The 22708-nt window shown below is 42.0% G+C and overlaps 2 protein-coding genes across 6 annotated transcripts in view; both read right to left on the bottom strand.

The window, feature by feature from the left end:
* kdm6ba (lysine (K)-specific demethylase 6B, a) overlaps window positions 1-12535 on the bottom strand; it is a 140884-nt gene extending 128349 nt beyond the window's left edge. For both annotated transcript variants that reach the window (XM_077499582.1, XM_077499587.1), the window contains exons 1-3: window positions 12089-12535; window positions 11578-11691; window positions 9863-9912 (exon numbers count right to left, since the gene is read on the bottom strand). The gene's annotated coding sequence lies outside the window, so the exon portion shown is untranslated. The remainder of the gene's footprint in view (window positions 1-9862; window positions 9913-11577; window positions 11692-12088) is intronic.
* Window positions 12536-14993: 2458 nt separating this feature from the next.
* Window positions 14994-22708, bottom strand: part of dnah2 (dynein, axonemal, heavy chain 2) — a 113205-nt gene continuing 105490 nt past the window's right edge. For 3 of the 4 annotated variants that reach the window (XM_077501474.1, XM_077501475.1, XM_077501478.1), the window contains 4 exons: window positions 20988-21164; window positions 18575-18649; window positions 15926-16076; window positions 14994-15323 (listed from right to left, as the gene is read on the bottom strand). In XM_077501474.1, coding sequence (XP_077357600.1) covers window positions 15169-15323; window positions 15926-16076; window positions 18575-18649; window positions 20988-21164 — 558 coding nt within the window. In that variant the 3' untranslated portion in view covers window positions 14994-15168. Of the gene's footprint in view, window positions 15324-15925; window positions 16077-18574; window positions 18650-20987; window positions 21165-22708 lie in introns of those variants that run through there. The other variant, XM_077501476.1, reaches the window with a different exon arrangement.

Below are 22708 nucleotides of genomic sequence, written 5' to 3'. Positions count from 1 at the left end.
GCGCTACTACCATGTCGTGTCCGCGCTCGAAAGCTCCACGGCAGCCAGAGCCGTGAGTTTTATCACCTCTCCCCCGGCACGGGATATGTACACGAGGCTCAAAGCGTACCTCCTTAAGACCTTCGAGCTGTGACGGCCGGAAAGGGCTCGCCGCCTTTTCGCCATCCAGGGCCTGGGGGACAGTAAGCCGTCCGAACTAATGGAAAAAATGCTGAACCTGCTTGGCGCGGAGGAGCCGAACTTTTTGTTTATTGAACTGTTTCTGCGCCACATGCCTCCTCATGTCCAGACAGCGCTAGCGAACACTACCATCTCCGAGCCACGTGCTCTGGCGGAGGAAGCTGACCGCTTTTTTCCTGGCCACCCAGCGTTACAACCACGAGGTCTTGGCCTCTGTGTGCACCTTCCCAGTCCCGGCGGCCGCAACTGCACCTCATAAGGCACGCGCTGCCGTGGATGGCCGATCAGCCCCTGGCTTATGCTATTTTCACGCACGTTTTGGAACCAAGGCGAAGAGGTGCCGCGCCCCTTGCTCCTTTGTTGCGTCGGGAAACGGCAACGCCTCCACTCAGTTGCAGCTGTGAGTGGGGGCGCAAAGTGCCGGCATCTGTTTATCATGGACACCCTCTCAGGACTCAAATTCCTTTGTGACTCCGGCGCCCGCAGAACCGTGTTGCCTGCCTCGGTTGAAGATGCTGCCGGGGGCACTCACGGCCCGCACCTGTCAGCGGCCAACGATGAGCCTATCTGGACCTACGGCACTAAGACAGTGGATGTATGTTTTGGGGAGCGCCGATTCACTTGGGACTTTGTCACTGCAGACATTTCTTTTCCTCTTCTTGGCGCGGACTTTTTGTGTGCCCACAGTCTACTGGTGGATGTTAAAAATGGCCACCTGTTGCACGCTTTGACGTTTTCCACTGTTGCTTGTGGGTGTGATGTGGAGACGTTTGAGGGCCTCGCCAGCCCGCCCTCAGATGACGACGTGTTCACACGGCTTCTTGGAGAATTCCCCAGCCTGACCACGCCTACATTTGCAGCCACTTCTACCAAGCATGGGGTCGAGCACCACATCGAGACCATGGGCCCGCCGGTTCACGCTAACCCCGGGTTTTCACTGGATGCGGTTGCGGTGCGGTTGCGGTGCGGTGCGTCTTGACTGCGTGCTCCGGACGGGTCAATTTTTTTGTCAATCCACACCGGCTCCGCACAGCTGCGGTCCGGCAGCTCCGTCGCCGCCCACTTCCCAACGTGTCTCGCGGGACCGCGCGCGCGCGATCATGTGGCATTTCACAACGAGAGGTGGACTTCTTTTGATTTAACCTTTTCTTCTTCTTCTGCTATGAGATTCCATGCAGCATCCTTTTTTTGGTTGTCCTTGTAAAGTATATTAATAACGAGAGTTGGGTCAGTGCGGGTCCACTCTTTATTTCTGTCTTCCGCGTCCGGCTGCCGCTCAGTACGGCAAGCGAGACGGGCACAACAAGCAATCGCGAACATCAAACTCACAATACATTACAGTCCTTATAAAAAGGATGTGCCGTGTCATATATTATTTTGTGGTTTTCCACCTCCAATATAAACCTCTCCTCGTCCATGTTCGCTGGCGTCTAAACCGTGAATGAGCACATGGCCCGGCGACGCCCACGTCACGTTTTGCTGAAAAACTTGCGAAATAGGAGCTGGCGAGTGTTTTATTCTGAAAGGTAACCGGAAATTTATTTTGAAACTGCCTCGGTCTTCCTGTCCCGCTCGATGTGTTTTGTGCTAGCTTGCCATTTGCCGGAGGCCTACCGCTGCGGCGTCCGGCAAAAATAGAAAATAGGTCTATCCTTGCGGAAGGCTTGCGGCACGCCGCAGGCCTTCTGCAGTTGACACGCAACGCACCCGCAAGTGGTGTAAACTGCACCATTCGAATGAATGGAATCTAATTGCTTGCGTCGCCGGACCGCACCGCAACCGCACCGCAACCGCACCGCAACCGCATCCGGTGAAAACCCGGGGTAAGGCCCGACGCCTCAACCCTGATAGATTGGCCACAGTTAAGTCCAAATTCGCCAAAATGGAACGCCTTGGCATAATTCGTCGTTCGGACAGCCCGTGGGCCTCGCCTCTCCACATGGTTCCGAAGTCGGACGGCGGCTGGCGACCGTGTGGAGACTATCGCCGCCTCAATGATGCCACGACGCACGATCGCTATCCGGTCCCGCACATACAGGACTTCTCTGCCCACCTGGCAGGTGCGAAGGTGTTTTCCAAGGTCGACTTGGTACGGGGCTATCACTAAGTTCCGGTACACCCCGCCGATGTGCCTAAGACTGCTGTGATAACACCTTTCGGATTGTTCGAGTTTCTCAGGATGCCATTCGGCCTTAAAAACGCGGCCCAGTCTTTTCAGCGTCTCATGGACTCTGTTCTCCGGGACATGCCGTTCCTCTTCATCTACTTGGGTGACATCCTAGTGGCCAGCTCCTCCATCGGAGAACACCTTTCACACCTCCGGCAGCTTTTCTCCAAGCTCAGCCAGGCTGGACTGATTATTAACCGAGCTAAATGTGTCTTTGGTGAGCCCGCCATCCAATTCCTCGGCCACCTCATCAACGAGGACGGCGCCACCCCGCTCCCGGCAAAAGTGGAAGCTGTTGCCGCTTTTCCTCGACCCCGGACGGCCCAGGGTCACCGTGAGTTCCTCGGGATGGTGACTTTTTACCACAGGTTCATCCGCCGCGCTGCCCATGTGATGCACCCGCTTTACGACGCACTTAAGGGTGTGGCTCCTAACCGTGCGCTCGACTGGACGGATGTGAGAGTCATGGCTTTTGAAGAGACGAAAGCCGCGCTGTCCCGAGCGGCCTTGTTGGCCCACCCACGCTCGGATGCCCCGATCGCCCTCACTACTGACGCATCCGATTTTGCCGTCGGGGCCGTTTTGGAGCAGCGCGTCGAAGGTGTGTGGCAGCCGCTCGCCTTTTTCAGCCGCCGGTTAGTCCCTCGGGAGCGCAAGTACAGCACGTTCGACAGGGAGCTCATTGCTGTCTGGCTGGCGATCCACCACTTCCGCTTCATCCTGGAGGGCCGTGAGTTCACGGTCTTCGTCGATCACAAGCCCCTCACCTTCTCCATGTCAAAGTTGTCCGAGCCGTGGTCTGCGCGGCAACAGCGCCAGCTGTCGTTCATATCTGAATACACCACAGACATCCGACATATCGCTGGCAAGGACAACGTGGTCGCAGATTGTCTGTCCTGGGCAGCCGTCAACACGGTACAGCTGGGCCTCGACTTTTCCTGGATGGAGGCCGACCAGGCTTCCGATCGTGGCACCCAGTTGCTTCGGGGCTCCGACACCCGGTTGCAAGTTAAAAGGGTGGCGGTCGACGACTCCGGGGTCTAGCTGTGTCGCTCGGTTTGCACCGCTGGTGGACCTCTCGTCCGACAGGGGTGCGCAGTTCTCGTCAGAGGTTTGGAACTCTGTTGCTGAAAGCCTCTGGGTCAAGCTACACCGCACCTCCGCTTATCACCCTCAGGCTAACGGGCTGTGCGAACGGTTCCATCGTTCGATGAAATCCGCTTTGTGCGTTGGACTTTCTGACGGTAATTGGGTCGACAAGCTACCCTGGATCATGCTGGGGCTTCGTACTGCACCTAAGGAGGAGCTGCAGTGTTCGTCGGCTGAGTTGGTCTATGGACAGGTGTGAGTGCCAGGAGATTTCATTCCGGACGCCTCGACGCCCTGGCCCGCACCCAGGCCTGGACCGCCAGTGGATGCTGCTGGTGCGTTCCAGCCCGTTCCCACGTCGCAGCATGGCACCCCTATGGCCCGGGTACCCTCCAACCTGCAGTCGGCCGAGTTTGTTTTCATCCATTTACAGTATTTTATACTATATATTTATATATCTGAACAGTATTTGGGATCCAAGATGTCTTTTTTCTCGCTCATTACGTCAGCAAATTCCCACTGAAATGAACGAAGACGGCTTCCGGTTACGCACGGGATTCGTCATCACGATCACGTGACCAGGTACATGGCGTCCCACACCATACGATCCAATTCGGACACTTAAATTGGTTTAAACTAAAATTCAGGGAATAAGATGCCGAAGATATTTGTACTTTTATTCTTTGTACACAATAGGGCTGTGCAATTAATGGAAATTCAATTACAATTTCAATCATTGCACTCCACAATTACAATATTAGCATAATCGTCAAAAAATATTTACACAAATTTTTGAGTTATTTAAATGTATACACTTGTACCTTTTTTTTTATTTTAAAATAACTAATTTAATACATTTTGTTTAATCCAAAAGGAACTTGCATAATTAGTGTTTCAAAGAATTTTATTTGTCTTAATATTTATTTTTTTTACGTTTAAAGATTTTCTTGTTTTGTACCAAAAAATAAATGATCGTCCTATTGCCCAGTGCACATTCTGCACTGCAACTTCAAGTTTTTGCCAACATAAATAAATCAATAAATATGTATAATTATAAACTATTATAAATTCCATTTGGTCTAAAAGGAACTTATATAATTATGGTGTTACTATTTTTTTATTGGTCTTAAAATTTTTAAATGCTTGAACAGTTTCTTGTTTTGTACCAAAAAGTAAATAATCAATAAATATATATAATTATATTTTATTACAAGTTTTGTTTGGTCTAAAAGGAACTTACATAATTATGGTGTTTCTACTTTTTTGATTGATCTTAATATTTTTAAATACTTAAACATTTTCTTGATTAAATAATCGTGATTTCAATTATTGCCAAAATAGTCATGATTATTATATTTTCCGTCTTCGAGCAGCCCTAGTACAAAATGCCTAATCCAATACTGGAAAATAATGAATAAGGTTTGTGTTGCTTTAATATTTGATTTCAATTCTGTTGAAACATGAAACAGACTGCAACAGATTGTTTGTTACACAGAGTGGCTCACAATTATAAAAACTGAAATTTCAGATCAATAAATATTTTTTCATACAAATCTTACAGTTCACATGTACAAGTTTACTGATTAGTCATTTCTAAATTTGGATAATAATAATAATAATAATAATAATAATAATAATAATAATAATAATAATAATAATAATAATAATAATAATAATAATAATAAATCGAATTACAGATTCATATCGGGATTATATCGGTATCGAATCGAATCGTGAGCTATGAATCGTGACACTAATCAAATCGCCAGGTAGGAGGCAATTCACACCCCGACCGGTGACCTTGGAGTTGTTGAATCTTTAGCGAACACACACACAAAAAAAGAGGCTATAATCAAATGTTGCTAGCAGTTTTAATAAAGTATTATATATATGCCTGTACCCGTTTGCATGTCAATATGCCAACAATGGCTAATTAATAACAACAGCAACGCTTCCGCCTTGGATTTGGCGATAAGCGGTGTTGTTAGCATACCAAAGCAAGCAGCAATCAGCCAGCTAATTACCCTGGGGTCTAATTACAGGCCAACGGGAGTTGCAAAAAAAATAAATAAATAACGGTGCTTTTACGCTAGCCCGTGGTTTTCATTTTTATTTTTAAATCAAAAGTGAACTGATGATCAGGCGACTAAAAGGTCAGCGCCTCGCGGGAGATATAGCCGAGGCGCACCAAGCTGACATTTTGGTGTGGAGCGACCGACCGTTTACCCACAATGCCTCTCTGTGATGGTTGAAGCTGCAAATGTAATAATATGGCTCGCTTTCAACAACAGTGGGAGTTGCATGCGTGCGTGCGTGCGTGCGTACGTGCGTGTGTGTTCGGCTAATGGAGTTAGCCGTGATAACAGACAAGGGGCGGCAGCTGGCTCTCCAGGAATATTCTCGCCGACGGAGCGTGCGAGTGGATGTCACGCACGCACTTACCCGGAGATTTTAAAAAATGCATGCGCAGGACTTGGCGAATCCATAATGCATGTTCAACATTCGGAGATGAGTGTAATTATCGTTGACACGTCACTACACGTTAGCAACACTTCCACAATCAAACACTTCCCAACCAATGTATTGAGACTTAAGAGAGACAATCAGTTATGGCACAGGAAATCATTTCAATTTTACAAAAGGTTCAGAAATATTATTGATTAGAGAGTGACGATATATCGACATCGCGATACACTGTGATACTTTGTTTCCAGATAGATTATCGATACACCTACTCATGTATGGCGATATTTGTAGTTAATATACAGCCGCTATAACGGCTCAATTGTTCATGATTTATTGAGCATTTACTTGGCAGGCCACTAGGGGGAGCGCCTTTTAAGAGTGTGTGTGTGTGTGGGGGGGGCGTTGGACGCAAGTCTTCAGGCAAAGAAGACTCATCAGCGCTCTTTGACTTATGGAAGACATTTATCTGCAAGTTTTGCATATGTTTCGATGAAAAATTTGGATTATATCTTCGATTTTAGCATTGTTAAACATATTTTATGTTTCGACTTTTTGAAGCATACAATTTCTGAGGAATATTAGTATTGATTTCATAGGATTTGATATTTTATTTCATTTTATTTATGTACTTTTGCAATGTTGCACCAAAAAAACTGTCAAAGCTTATACAGAAAGTGGCCTCTGTTAAGAAGACATTTGTATTTGTTCAATTAAAAAAAAATACACGAAAGTACTGACTGTGAAGTAGACACCAGTGTGAATATTGTGTTTCAGTGATGGTACAAAAAGAAACAATTTTCTCATTGAAAAGACATCAGTTTATGTCTTGTGTAGTTTTATCGTCGATTATGGTGGATTTATTACCTGACCAATATATCGATAATTGCAGTATCATCATATCGTGAGATAATCGTTATCGTGAGCCTTGTATAGCATATCCTATCCCACTGTATCGTGAGGTACTCAGAGGTTGGCCACCCCTAATGTATGATGACAGGCAGAATTGTTAAATGCTTTATCAGTGTTTTTTAAGATGGAACCCAGGGGGAGCAGGGACGAAGAAAAAAAACAGAGTCCCCAGAATTGAACCCTGTGGAACACCATATGTTCCATGTGAATTCATATTGTACATATCTGTCATCTAACAACTTTCTTTTTTTCTTCTTCGACATAGTTAACATGACGGGATTACAATAATCACGCAACTATTTTCACAGTAATATTGTCTTTAAAAAAAAAAAAAAAACAATGTGACTTTCAATCTTGAGGCAATACAATGCTGCACAGCTCCCCGCACAGTGAGAGAAGATGTGGCGTTGCTTAATAAAAGTTGTGGAACTCTATCTCTCTAGCAAAATCTTTTTTTTTCTCTTCTTTTTGGTCCAAATCTGTTTTGTTTGGACCGATTTGAAGTATATAAATAGAATAATTGTAAATATAAGTTATTATAGATTTGCTGCAATGAAGAATTGGTTTTGCTCTGCTCCACACTGCCTAGCTATATGTTATCTTAACAGAAGCATAAGAACCAGAACATCTAATGCAGCAGAATGGTTCGAGCCAGTCTGCTGAGGTCGCCTGTTCTGTTAAGAAATGATTTCAAACTTGACCACACATACTCATCAATCGTCCACTCACACGCACGCACACATAGACAAACAAGTACACCGTGCACCAACTATGTTTTGCATTTGCATTATTCGGGTTGGAACACCTATGGTACTAGGGAAGTGGAAACCAAATAAAAAGAGAGGGTGAGGAGGGGATTTATTTTTATTTTTTCTTTTCCAGAGAGTGCAGTGGTGAAATGTATCAGTCAGTTCCTCTCCTGTCGAGCCTTGAACTGAGTGTCTTCTTTCCTTTTTGTGTTGTGTTTAATAGATGTCAAACAGGTAAACATTACTCGAAGATATGGCTCAACATGCAAACCCAAAGAGGGTCCACCTCGTCTAGCTCTCCCTCCTCACAGTCCTCTTCTCCCTACACCGGCCTCTTCACACAAAGACCCGGGGGGGGGGGGGGGGGGGTGTTGGCTGGTTATGAGGGAGGAAAAGCACAAAAAGGATGATTGCCTGGGGGGAGAGGGTGATGGGGGGGGGGGGGGGGGGGGGGGTGTAGATGGAGGGTAATGCACGGGTCAAAGGGGGGTGGGGTGGAAGCATGCTGCGGGGGAGGGGGGCACTGAAACCTGATCAGCAGAAAGCTGAGCAAGAAACATGAGCTGCATTCTTCTTTTCTGAGGCGGTGGACTTCTTCACACCAAATCATCATGACAAAAACATGCCTGTAGATGGCGGTGTTGCATCCGCTTTGTATTTGCGAGCGGGAAGATCAAACGGAATCTCGGCCAACAATGGAAGTGGGACAAGTTTAGACACCTCAGACTCGAGGAAGCGCAGTATACATTAGGGGTGGGAACCTGTGGGTACCTCACGATACCATACGATATACCATACAAGGCTCAGCATAATGATTAGCTGACGATACCGCGATTATTGGTATATTGGTGAGGTAATAAAGCCATGATCATCTAGGACATAAACTGACGTTTTTTCAATGATAAAATAGTTGGGGGTTTTTTGTACCATCACTGAAACACAATATTCAAACTGGTGATTTCTTCACACCGAGTACTTTATGTATTTTTTTCTAAACAAATACAAATGTCTTCTTAACTTTCTGTCAACAAATTTGCGTCTTTCTTGCACTCTATTGTCATGCAACACGTCAGTCAGTCACATAGTCAATTGTTTCATTTTATAAACCGACAATTTTTTTGTGTGTAACATTGCAAAAGTCAATAAATATTCCTCAGAAATTGTGCGCTTCAAAAAGTCAAAAGATTAAAATATGTTCTAAAATGTTAAAATTGAAGACATAAAACACATTTTTCATAGAAACGTATGCAAAAAGAAATCAAATATAAAATGAACAAATAAAATGTCTTCCACAAGTCAAAGTCAGCTGATGAGTCTTATTCGCCTGAAAACTTGTGTCCATTTCCCCGCCTCTCTTCTGAGGCGCTCCCCCTAGTGGCCCACCAAGTAATGAATAAGTAATGAATTGGTAATGAAAAGTAATGGAGCCGTTACAGTGGCTGAATCCATCCATCCATTTTCTTGACCGCTTATTCCTCACAAGGGTCGCGGGGGGTGCTGGCGCCTATCTCAGCTGGCTCTGGGCAGTAGGCGGGGGACACCCCGGACTGGTTGCCAGCCAATCGCAGGGCACACAGAGACGAACAACCATCCAACCACACAAGCACACCTTGGGACAATTCGGAGCACCCAATTAACCTGCCATGCATGTCTTTGGAATGTGAGAGGAGACCGGAGTACCCGGAGAAGACCCACGCGGGCACGGGGAGAAAATGCAAACTCCACCCAGGAAGGCCGGAGCCTGGACTCGAACCGGAGTCCTCAGAACTGGGAGGCGGACGTGCTAACCACAGTGGCTGAATATTAACTACAAATATTGCCATATTTGTAGAGGTGTATCAATACTCTATCGGGAGACGAAGTATCATGATTTATTGCCATATCGATATATCGTCACTTCGAGTATATATAACACAGAAACTCAACGGCTTTCTGCAACCAGGCCCCATTTGCGTTTTTTTGTGCAAGCGAACGAGGACGGCCGGAGGCGGATGATGTCAGCCACGCCTCCTCTCCTTCTGCAGAGGATGACAGGAGGAGGAGGCGGCTCACGCACACACCTCCCCGTTCGTCCTCGTCCTCACCCACTGCTTCCTGCCATCCAAATCCACACACCCCTCCGCCATCCTGACTCAGCTGTGCCTTGCTCAAACGACTCCCAAATTCATTAAGACGACAAAAGCTCCCATTATGAAGTCGTTTTGCGCTTTAGCGCAAGCTCCCCTTTTTGTGCTCTGTAAAATAATTCAAAAGGATAATACTACATGGAACTAATATAAAAATAAATATGAGGCCGACTCACCAACGTCGCCAGACATCATTCGCGGCTGGATTGAAGAGCAGCGAAAAATCCTGAAAAAGAAGTGAATTGGGATCATTTCATTGAATGAACAATTTAGTAACGTTTGGTGGCTTATTTCCAACCAGACATTGTGACTATGTTGCCATCTAGTGAACAAAGTGTTGTACTGAAGTTCACAAAGGCCACAACATTAGCAACAGCTGACTTTGACCTTATTGCAGTCTATCATGATGAAAGCTGATAGTAGCCACGTGACAAAGGTGTTTACTATTAGGAACTAAATGGCATGCATGGCTGACTGAACAAGTTAACTGTCAATCTTCTCAAATTAGGATGCAATTTCTATAAGTACACTATTTATGTTTATATTAATACTGAGGATGCATTATTAGTAGGGATGGGCGAGTACCGATACCAGGTATCGGTATCGGGCCGATACCAGCCTTTTTTCAAGTACTCGAGTACTCGTGACGCAGACGAGTACAAGCGACCGATGGCAGAGGGGGAAGACGTTAAGTGAGTCCTCCTTGCCTGTAACTGGCGCTAGCTTGCAGCAGTTTTTCACCAAAACTTCACCGGTTTGGAAATACTTCAAAATTGTGAATCTTAAACTAAAAGAGCATTTTTGTGTTTCATTTTGAGCGTTAAGACTATTGAAGAGTGACTGTGCTGTTTTTTTTGTCAAAATTAAAGGAAATATATTTGTTTAAAAATATCTTTTAGTGATTTTTTTTATTTGTCAAAATGTACTACTGGTATCGGCAGTTGGTATCGGTATCGGTGAGTACTGAGGGTCTGAGTATCGGTATCGGTCTGAAAAAAAAAAGTGGTATCGAACATCCCTAATTATTAGTGTTACATTATACGTTTATTTGATAATTCAATTTGTGTGATGACGTTCTCATTTCATGCATATACTTATTTTACACACTTACCTGCTTTCATTGACTGAGAAAAATAGAATATTCTTATTCAATGCATTCATGTAAGGGCTATTTTTCCTCTACTTTAACAGAGTGCTCTAACGCACTGTTACCCACTTTTTTTCTGTACTTGTATGTACCTATATTTTGTGATATGAATTGTATTTTTACTCTGCATAGTTATATTTTATTTTTTATTTTTTTATCTTTAATCATGTTTTTGGTATTTTGAATAGATAAATATATATATATTTATTGAAGATTAAAACTTAGGGAGATGTCAGTGTTATTTTGTACATTTGTTAGTTTGTTTTGTTTCTTAAAGATGAATCCTCTAAATCCAGAATTACTTCTTTTTTTTTTAAGAGGGACTGTTTCACATTTTGTCAGAAATAAATGCAATGTCTTTCTTTAAAATTGTCTGTCCTTAATTGGTAGCAGTGTAGTAGTACAAAATATTTGTTGTGGATAATAAAAAACATAAAAATTATTTTGTATCATAGTTATAGCGTAGCATTACGTGTGTGGGACATACCAAAAAAGATGGCCATCCAATAAGAAATTGATATCAAATGAAGAAACCACATTTGAAGTGACTTTTCTTACTGCTATATGAGCAAATGTTTGGCCACTTTTCATTCTTGCTACCTTTTTATCACCAAATGTACTCGATTTTTTTGGGGGGTCGATTTGAAAAGTCTAGCATTAGATCTAACCTTTTGGAGTTAAACAAAACAAAACAACACAAAAAGCAAACAACAACAAAATACAGTGGTTGGCAACGCAGCTCACCAGTTTCCTGAAGTGCTGTGGCGCCCTCCGGTGGCATTGAGCACGAAGTGCAGCAGGGGTGGAGCCATCATCGACTGCATCCATTCCCGAGGAAGAAACATTCAAACGCTCTTCCTGGAAATTGCACAGCGAGAGAACCCGCCACAACTTCACCACATGACACATCGGGAGACAAACATACGATGAAGCCCTTCCTCCCCAACAAAAACATGACAATCCAAAAAAAAAAAAAAAATCAATAAAAAGCCACGGCTCGTCTTTCTGAAATTGTCCACCAGTACGTAATCATAAACGTGAGCACGACTCTGCGCTGCACTGATTTTCGAGAACGTCGATTGCAACATCTCACCTTCTTCCCGTAAACTATTCCCATCCGCAGCCATCGAGTGCGTCAAACTTAACATTAACATGGCTGCACACGTCCATTACGCAACGCTTTGCTTATACACAAAATGGCCCGGAACAACATCCAAATAGCTGCAGCAAAACAAAAAACAAAAAAAAAGAATACCTTTTTGCATCGACGGCTCGTTTTAAATGGAGAATGCTCATCTTCCTCGTCTCCCGGCCCGCCGCGGATGACGCAGAACAAGTGGCGATCGGCTGCACATCCACCATGACGCGTTGAGGTGCAAACATGCGCTGCCAGGCTGCAGCGAAGGTGTCGGCCCATGGGCAAGGCATGATCCACGCAGCTCGCTTCTCATCTTCTTGATGCGAGGTACCATCTGCTGGGAAACAAAAAATCGGCTTCTCCAAGAGAATCGGAGGCGAACGGGGATTGACGGAACCTGCGATCCGGTCCGTTGCGGAACATTTCCACACACAGGAAAAAGGTCCACGAAGCCACTCGCCCCAAAAAAAAAGGAAAAAAAAAAAGAAAAAAGAAATTGCGCAGTTTTATTTTCCATCCAGTGACATGCAGAGAGGCTCCCTTTTCCTTGTGTCCCCGCTGCAAGGGCCCTTTCCCTCCCCTTTCCTCCTCCTCCTCCCTTCCTCTCCTTTCCTTTCTCTCTTCCCTGCAGGTTTATTTTCGGTGGAACTGACTCGGACATGAACCGCCCCGCCTCCATAGTCACATACAGTAAGAACTTAAAAAAAAAGAATACAACAAAATTTAAAAGTTGCCCAAATGCCTTTATGCTGGAGTGGACGTCCCTCATCTTGGAATCAAAAAGTTTAGAGATGCTATGTGCGCGAATAAATCATTATTTTCCCCACCATGAAAACAAATCATGCAGGCAAGGCAGACGCAGAAGCCCCCCAAAGGCCCCCTAAACTTGATTTAGGGGCATACGGTCTCCAATCTTAATCAATCAATTCACCAAACAACCTGTGAATCTTGAGAAATTTTGCACCAACATATTGAGGCCAGGTTTCCCTTTTTTATCCACAACAGTGGAGCTTTTATTGGGTATTATGCTGCATTCGAGGATGGTCGGAAGCCGGATATATGCGAGTTGTTTTTTCCCAGTTCCGACATGAAAGTGTTTGAGGCGAAAGTAAACAATCAAAATGTATAGCGTGGTGAATTGTTTTGTTTTGGTTTTTTTGTGTGTAAATTTTGGTTCTTTTAAAACTCATTTTTGACCTCCAGCAAACTTACACAGTTCAGTTTGTGAATGTCACATGACCAAACCGAGAAAACAGGTGTGCTGTGATTGGTTACTTGAGCATTGATGTCATTTTCAGTCGACAGCAAGTTGCAAAATGAGTTTTTAAAGGTACTAATTGTACGTGAAAAATAATGAAAGTATCAAATTAATTCTAGACAAAATATTAACTTTTTAATGCTATAATGGGCTACAATAAGTGAAGTATCCCTTTAACTAAAATAACCTTGCAGATAACCAAGTATTTTTATTTTTTATTTTTTGCATTTAAAGTTTGAGAAACATTGTGCATGAAGTGAACCAAGGAACACGCTGCAAGAGTGGTAACCACAATTCGTCGGTTCGAATCCATGATTCTGGCTTCCTCTCACATTCCCCAAAACATTCGATTCGCTCGACTCGAAAATGATCCGTGGGTGTGACGGTTTTACTGTGCTGCATGTGCTCTGCGATTGGCTCCAGCTCACCATGGAGCGACCCTAATTGAGGACAAGAAGAAGAAGCTGATTTGAATTGGAATCTCCCACCCACAAGGAGACCACCAGTACGTCTCCACAAAGAACGCGCCTCCTCTGAAAAAAAGAGCCTCTTAAAGCCAAAGGAAGTCTGTTGAGGCCTGAATACAACCTTGAACTCAAACCACCACCGCCACCCGGAGAAGTGTGAGCCCGAAAGATTCCGTCTTGCCTGAGAGGCTTCATTGAAATTCATTTGTTTGAATAGCTTCATATGCCCCCCCCCCCCCCCGCCCCCCCCCCACACACACACACACACAACTTTGACTAAATTTGCATGAAATGAGACCTCCCCCTTACCTTGATTAACCGCTGCATATTTTTTCTTATAAGGATGTAACGATATCCAAATATCGCGATACGATATGAACAAATAAATAATGTGCTTTTGTATATTATAGCAATGCATATAAGCAGCCTACAATTTCTTAAAAGGGATACTTGACTTGTTGAGCCATTTTCAGCAGTAAAAACGTTCATATTTTGTCTATAATTAATGTGGTAACTTCATTATCTTTCAGGTGCTATTAATACTTTTAAAAAGTAATTGTTCTACTTGCTGTCAACTGATGATGACATCACCTGTGCTGACAACCAGTCATGGCTGAGTTTACTGACCAAACCCTGAAAACAGGTGAGCCATGATTGGTCGTTACCTACTTCCTCAGCATGGGTGATGTCATCATCAGTCGACAGCAAGTAGAAAAATTACTTTTTAAAGGTATTCATTGTACATGAAAAATAATGAAGTTATCAAATTCATTCGAGGAATGTAACAATATCCAAACGTCACGATACAATACCACAATGAATCTCACGATATGATAATTATTGCGATATTGTGGGGAGGCTGGCAATATTTAAAAAAGGTCACAATATTGTGCTTTTGTACATAACAGCAATGTTATGTTATAATTGTTTTTTTTAATTATTATTATTAAGTTATTATGTTATGTTATGTTAATACATGCACACATTGAGTTCCTCCACATATTGATTTGCTTCACATGTATATTACGTTCCCCTTCATCTGACCATTAGTGTCGATTTTAAACATAGAAGGGTCAAAACATCCCTAATGAAAATTAACTAGCCCTTTAATATCGAGACAATTTCTTGCTAATATGCACACACTGGAGTTCCTCCACATATTGATTCGGTTCACACGCATATTATTATTATATTATAAACATAGAAGGGTCAAAACATGCCTTGTAAAAATTCAACTTGCATTCAAAAGAAAACTAGCCACCAGAGGGGGCTAGAACTGAACAAACAGAAATCAACCTGACTTTCAACAAATGTGCTGCTTTTAATATTGTGATATGACAATGACGACATATCGTGGCAGTTTTAATATCGCCATATCACGATATTTGCCGTTGTCGTTACATCCCTGTTTTTTTTCACAAATTGACTTTGCGGAGAAGAAAAAACAACAAAAAAGTGCACATGCGAGTACTTCAGCTGTCCAGGCTCATGAGCAGCGCCGCCCCCCTCTTGATCCAGTGATCCGGATTGACGCTGCCGGATTTCAGCTCCACGGCGATCACGAAGGAAGCTCTGCCGGCCCCGCCCGACCGCACGGGGAAGTAGTAGCAAGGACACAGGTACATGTCTACACAAAAAAGCAGAGAGGGCAAGCCAGTTTAGGCGCTGCAAGAAAAATTAGCCAGCGAGCGGGCGGGCGGATAACAATGAAAACTAGACTAAGTGCAATTTCTGGAGAAATTGTGTAGGAATGCTGAAAGCTGAATGTGAAGATTTTGAATGAATGTGGAATGATTATGAAGTAAATTGAGAGATCAATTATAAAATGATGACCTCCTGGTTACTGGACAATGGACTTTACAAACTGTGTCACCGAGCAGCATCAGACACCTGGTAATGATGATAAGTTATATATATGGAAGTGGGCGTGAAAAGTGATACTTAGAAAAAGTTCCATTTCTGTCCCAATGAAAATGAATGGGAAAAGTTGATATTGAACATCAAATTGTGCAAATACTGTAAGTAATATGGAATCAGACAATCTATATACCGCGGGAGACGTGAATTTTTGAAGCTAGTTGAAATTTGAACAGTGTAAATTGGAAGTATTATGTGGAAGTTGTTAGGCGGCAAAAAAGTGTGTAGAATAAAAAAATCCCAATAACCTATGTGGGAATGCTGAAAAGCATTCCCACAATGACAAGGTCAAATGTAAAACGCCCTCCTCACTCTTGGCCATCTTCTTGCGGTTCTCCACCGGCTTGAAGTTGATGGCGGGAATAGGACACACCATCTGCATGGGCTGGGCCTCCACCAGGCACGTGGCCTTTTTATCCCAGGCGGCCCCCTCCAGGTACAAACCTCGCACGTACACGCCATCCTGCAGGCCGACACACAACCGGTTAAGACGCGCATGCACAGCAAGATTAGCGCTTTGACTAAAATATAGATAATCAAAATAACAATGTCAGGGTTTTTCTTGGCTCAAATCGAGGCTATAATGGATGACTACAGATACCATGAGTCTTATTTTAAGGTATCGGTACTAGGGATGTAACGATAATGTCAATGTCGTGATACTGCGATATTAAACCTCAATATATTGTCGTCGTCATCATGTCATAATATTAAAAAGCAGCACATCTGTTAAAAAAAAATTCAGGTTGGTTTCCATTTGTGCAGTTCTAGCACCCGCTGGTGGCTAGTTTTTTTCGTGAATGTAATTTTCACAAGGCATGTTTTGGCCCTTCTATGTATATAAACTGAGTCAATATGTGGAGGAACTCAATGTGTGCTTGCATGAGCAAGTAGTGATGTAACTATGATGTGTCCAAACATCATGATACGATAAGTTATCGTATCGCAAAATGAAGCCCCGTAAAGCAGTGAAGCCCTGCAGTGAAATGCTTCACACACACGTAGGGGCTTCAAGATGATTCATTTCCTCGACTACGCCATCATGTGGACAGAAAAATGTATAACATGCTTGGTGCATGCAATAAAATGGTGGGGTGTAAATCATGCTCTAAATACAAAAGAATATATATTTGAAGAGTGTTTTAACATAAATTGTTCTGTGTTACTTTGTCTATATTAGTCCTTATGCAACAAGTGAAAATGTGAAATGAGGTAAAATAAAGTGCTTATTCATTTTTATTTAAAAACAATATTTTTTCCGAAGTTTTTGGACTCAGGCGGTTTCTTTTTTTTTTGCAGAGAATTTCACCTGCTTTGGAAAAAAACTCTTTCACATGGTACTGATGAAGCAGGGGTGCATCGATATGAGAAGTTTGTATAGAATTGGACGCGTATATTTCTGTGATTCCCAGTACTGAAGGGGACTTTCAACTGTGAACAGAAAAATGTGAATTTTATGTGTTGTCACATTTTATTTTATTATTGGAATCTGTTAAAATAGTACCGTAATTGCAGTGCATTACCTTCTGAGGTGAGATCTGCTCAAAGTGCTCCCAAACAAGGGAAAATCTCTTTCTTGCTGGTTCCATCGCAAAAAGCAGCTCGTCAAATCGAATGCCAAAAGCAAAAAAAGTAGCGCAATAAGGGACCCGAAAACACAAAAAGTGAAGGGGAATCCATAGCGTCTCTTTGCCGCTTTTATTTCGAACTACACTCAAACCTTGCGAATCATTTCCTGAGATATATATATATATATATATATATATATATATATATATATATATATATATATATATATATATAAGATAGCATATTGTGTTCCACTTCTTCTGACCATTAGCGTGGATTTTAAACATAAAAGGGCCAAAACATGCCTTGTGAAAATTAAACTGCACTAAAAAAAACTCGCCACCAGAGGGTGCTAGAATTGCACAAATGGAAATCAACCTGACATTTTTTTTTAACAGATGTGCAGCTTTTGATGTTGTGAGATGAAGACAATATATTGTGACAGTTTTAATATTGTGACATCACGAAATTGCTGGTATCGTTACATCCCATGTTGGCTCCTCATCCGCCAGTGTTTTCCCCTCATCCGCTATTTAGCCCTTAGCTAGTGCTAGCTAGTGCTTGTGCACTTGTGGGAGTATCTTTGGCTTTTTCGCATCTTCGATCAATGTTGGTCCAGCCAAAAGAAAAGCAATTATCATGGAAACGAAGCTAGACATCATTAAAAAAAAAAAAAACAATCGCAGAAAGGAGAGAGACCGACAAACATCGGCAAAATCTTAGGCTTCAGTTGTACATCATCTTATTTATTATTATTTTTAATTGAAATTTATTTTAGATTTTTTTAATGCAAATTATTTTGATGTAAATATTGACTTTAATGGGGAAATTCGACTTAAGTCAAAATTCAGGTTACATCGCTAACATAGGAACGGAACTCCGACGTTAACTCGAGGACTTCCTGTATATGAATACAAAGTTTCCATTAATTTGGGCCTTTTTTTTTTTACTTTTTTTTTATTTATTTATTTTTTAACTACAATCATTAAAAATTCATCCACTAGTACAGTGGTCCCCAACCACTGGGCCGTGGACCGGTATTGGGCCATGGGCAAGTTTGGAACAGGCCGCGGTGGCAGCACAGTTGAAAGAATAAAAAAAAAAAAAAATTAAATAAATAAATAAATAAATAAATAAATAAAAACTTACTGTACTTCTGGTTAATTGATTAGCCAAGGCTTTTAAAACGTTTTATTTTGAAAAGTGACTGGATTCGCTCTGCTTATGACTGTTGAACGCATGCTGTGTGTTTTCCGTATGGCGGCCGCATGGACTGCGTGCGTTGCGTGTCTGGAAAATTTGCACCCGCCAGACCATAAGACCATGGGGGTTCATGCCAGAGCGTTTCGTTCACGCAATAACAGCCCCAGAGAACGTGAAGTGGAAATTCACCTTGGGTGGGTTCTGGATGTGGCTTTCTTCTAGACTGGACACCGTAAAGTCCCAAGACAGCGTATCAACTGATACCTGCAAGAAAACATGGAAAGTTGTGAACAATGGCAAAAGCAGACCGTAACAGATCATGACACCAGATTTCATTCCATACTAAGAGTGTGACGATATATCGATATTGTGATAAATTGTGATATGTTGTCTCCTGATAGATTATCGAGACGTCTACGCAAGTATCGGGATATTTGTGAATATACAGCCACTATAACGGCTCCAATGTTCATGACTTATTGAGCAATTACTTGGCGGGCCACTAGGGGGAGTGCCTCATAAGAGTGGCGGGGAAATGGACGCAAGTCTTCAGGCGAACAAGACTCATCAGCTTAGTTCCATCCATCTATCCATCCATCCATCCATCCATCCATCCATTTTCTTGACCGCTTATTCCTCACAAGGGTCGCGGTTTCAGCTTAATTTATTATTATTATTATTATTATTATTATTATTATTATTATTATTATTATTATTATTATTATTTTTATTTTATTTTATTATATTTGTGTATATTTTGACATATTTTATATTACATATATATTTATTTATGTTATTATATTATTAATCTGCGATTGGCTGGCAACCAGTCCAGGGTGTCCCCCGCCTACTGCCCAGAGCCGGCTGAGATAGGCGCCAGCACCCTCCGCGACCCTTGTGAGGAATAAGCGGTCAAGGAAATGGATGGATTGATATTATTAATTAGTAGTTTTTATACGGATGTTCGATACCACTTTTTTTTTTATTCAAACTGATACTAAGCCAAGTACCAATACCACTATTACTTTTGATGAACAGTGTTCCCTCACGATAACGGGGTTCACTTTTCGCAGTCCTTTTTTTTTTTTTTTTTTTTTTTTAAATGCAATTTTGCATGCATTTTTTTTTAACAGTAATGTACTTATCAAATTTATGAAGGTTTGAATATTTATTGAACGAAACGTGAGAAAATGTAAATGCCTCCATGAGAAAAGTGTTTATAAACTGTGCGGTGAGGGGTTTTAGAGCCTTAAAACATTTATAATAAATATAAAACATAAAGCTAACTACCGGTACTTCGCGGATTTCCTTTATTGTGGGTATTTTTTGGAACCTCACCCCAGTGGAAAATGAGGGAACACTGGATCAGGGTTATTATAGTTTTGGAATTTTTCATTTTTGATAGTTTTTATTTCATTTTGAGATATTTTCTCCTCCCACATTCCAAAGACATGCATGGCAGGTTAATTGGGCGCTCCAAATTGTCCCTAGGTGTGCTTGTGCGTGTGGATGTTTATTCGTCTCTGTGTGCCCTGCGATTGGCTGGCAACTAGTCCAGGTTTACCCCGCCTACTGCCCAAAGCTTACTGAGATAGGCTACCGCACCCCCCACGACCCTTGTGAGGAATAAGCGGTCAGGAAAATGGATGGATAGAAAGTTTTAATTAGTTTTTAGGGTGGTTGTGTTACTTTTTATTCGTTTTAGTTATTTAATAAATTCTTAGTTTAAGTGTAGTTTTAGTTAGTTTTAGTATTAGTTTTAGTTTTTTGAAAAACCCGTGTATTACTAATGTGCAATATTCAAAAGTTTTAGTTATTTAATAAATTATTAGTTTAAGTTTATTTTTAGTTAGTTTCAGTATTAGTTTTAGTTTTTTGAAAAAAATGTGTATGACTTGTGCGCAATATTGAAAAAACAGCATGTTAGCGACATCATCTGAAGGTGCCCACCTATTGGCTGCTGCTCGAGATGACGTCACTTCTGTGCAACACACTTTCAAATGTCCTTTTTCCGGTTAATATCAAATTAAATCGACTTAAAATCACATTTAAAATCATCCCCAAAGGCTCATACATTCAATTAATGAGACAAAAACGTAGGACATTTTTGCTATAATTATAGTCAGTTTTATAAACATAAAATGTAGTTTCGTTTTTAAAAAAGCATTTTCATTTTTATTTATTTAGTGAATTGTTTTTTTGAATTTTTGTTTTTTTGTTAGTTTTAGTTAACTAAAATAACCTTGTACTGTCCAAAGCCAGCTGAGATTGGCTCCAGCACCCCCCGCGACCCTTGTGAGGAAGAAGCGGTGAAGAAAATGGATGGATGGATCTGTATAAAAATCCCCCCCCCCCCCCCCCCCAAAACAAAAAAAACAAAAAACGATGACAGATAACGTATTATACTGCCACCCAGTGGCCAAGGCGGAGCAAGTAGGAGCAGCACTTTGAATTGAATGGATGCACAAATTGTGTAACTCTTTACATTCTATTTAATCATGTTACTACTCTATGTTCTGATGAAGTCCTATAATATAAAGTGCTGATCGGAAAAACAAAACACAGATATGTAAAAAAAAAAAAAAAAGGATGAAAGTGACACCTTGTTTTGGCGGGCGGCAGACTGCAGTACGGCGGTGAGGAAGCCGTTGGGGAAGGTGAAGCCGGAGAGCCAGAACAAGGTTGGCGGCTGCGCCCGCTCGGCCCAGCGCGAGAACTGGAGGACGCGCTGGCAGAGGTCGCGGGTCCACGCCGCCAGGGGCTTGAGCGAGGGGTATGCCTGGATGGACCGAAGACCACGTCATAAAGTAGGACAGCCACGCTATTATTAACTCATTCAATCCCTGAAAACGTGTTAAACCATTTTCTTAATATTTCTCTCCCCAAAAAACATGTTTAAATGTTTATGTTTTTGTTTTCTTAATGCAAGAGCATACAAAAGGCTTTGATGCAGCTTCTGACATCAAGAGGTGGCTTAAAGCAATGGTAGTTATTAAAAAAAAAATGGCCAGCAGGTGGCAGCAGAGTATAAGAGATCAGCCAGGGCCATGTAGCAACAATCTCTTTTTGTCAGTGTTTTCATTAGGAATGTGAATATTGATGAAACTTAGTTAGATTCTAATGCTCATTGCTGCGAAACAGAAACAGACACAAATGTACTTTTTTTTTTTCCTGGCGAATGAAGAGACAATAATATTTCTTTTGGTAAGTTCCATGTTTTTATAGCAATAGAACACAATATTCTGTGGGCTAGTGTTAATTTCGTCAACAAAAACTAGACAATGATAATTTCGTCACCGCACGTTTTTCACCGGACTAAAACTAGACTAGACTAAAACCCTCATTAATAAACAATAACTGGGACTAAATCAGGATGCATTTTCGTCGACTAATGAAGAAGAGACAGTAATGTCCTTCACTTAATAAAAACTGGACTAAAATCTATGGAGATTTTAGTTCATAAACAAAAACAAGGTGAAAATGATATGATTTTGTCAAATCTTGTCTCTGCTCATCTGTCATGTCTGTGACACTGTCATGTGACAGCACAAAAACACGATTCACGCTGAAAGGTTAAAAAAAAAGTAATAAATGCTAACTAAGCTGGCTAACTTACCAGCTCATAACATGGAGCCACAGTAGCCACTGTAATTGAAGTGAATGTCAGGTTTTTTTTCATCAAAAAGATGAGAGAAATTTTTCTGTGAAATAGTTTTAGATCTGAAAAGGTTCAATATAATCTGCTGACAAAAGAAAATATACAGGGGTAAAATGGTTGTCCTGAGTAAAATGTTGACAGTTTTGTTGACTAAAACTAGACGAATAAAACGACATTTTCTTGGACTAAAATCAAGACTAAAATGCTGGATATATAGTCAACTAAAAATGCATTTTGCAAACAAATGTAGCTACTTTCCTTCAAACTTGCAGTAACCAGCAACCAGGTTTTTCTAACCTTGCTCTCGCAAGATTAATTCTGGCGGTATTTGTGAGTTCACAAACTCTGGAGAATACATCTTGTACCACTTGCGCTGATAACCGCTAGACCAATCACAGAGTGACATTGTGTTTGGGGGCGGGATATGCAACTGTGACGAAACCAGGAAGCCAGCGGCGACGCCGGAGCTAACAAAAAACAACCTAACATGGACACTACAATTAATTGTGTTCTCGTAGAATTACTCACCGTTTCCTTGTTGAATGTTGAACAGCGAGAGGCACTTTTTGCAATTCTAGTTTGTAAAGATGTTCATGCCCCCCCCCCCCCCTCGCACTCTTCGAGAAGAACAAAAGTGACATTTTCACCCGTGGCCGTGATTGGTT

The sequence above is a fragment of the Festucalex cinctus genome, chromosome 16 (genome assembly GCF_051991245.1).
Source record: "Festucalex cinctus isolate MCC-2025b chromosome 16, RoL_Fcin_1.0, whole genome shotgun sequence".
In the NCBI taxonomy this organism is placed as follows: Eukaryota; Metazoa; Chordata; class Actinopteri; order Syngnathiformes; family Syngnathidae; genus Festucalex; species Festucalex cinctus.
Note: the sequence above shows the minus strand (reverse complement) of the source record. Positions and strands in the feature narration are given on the sequence as shown.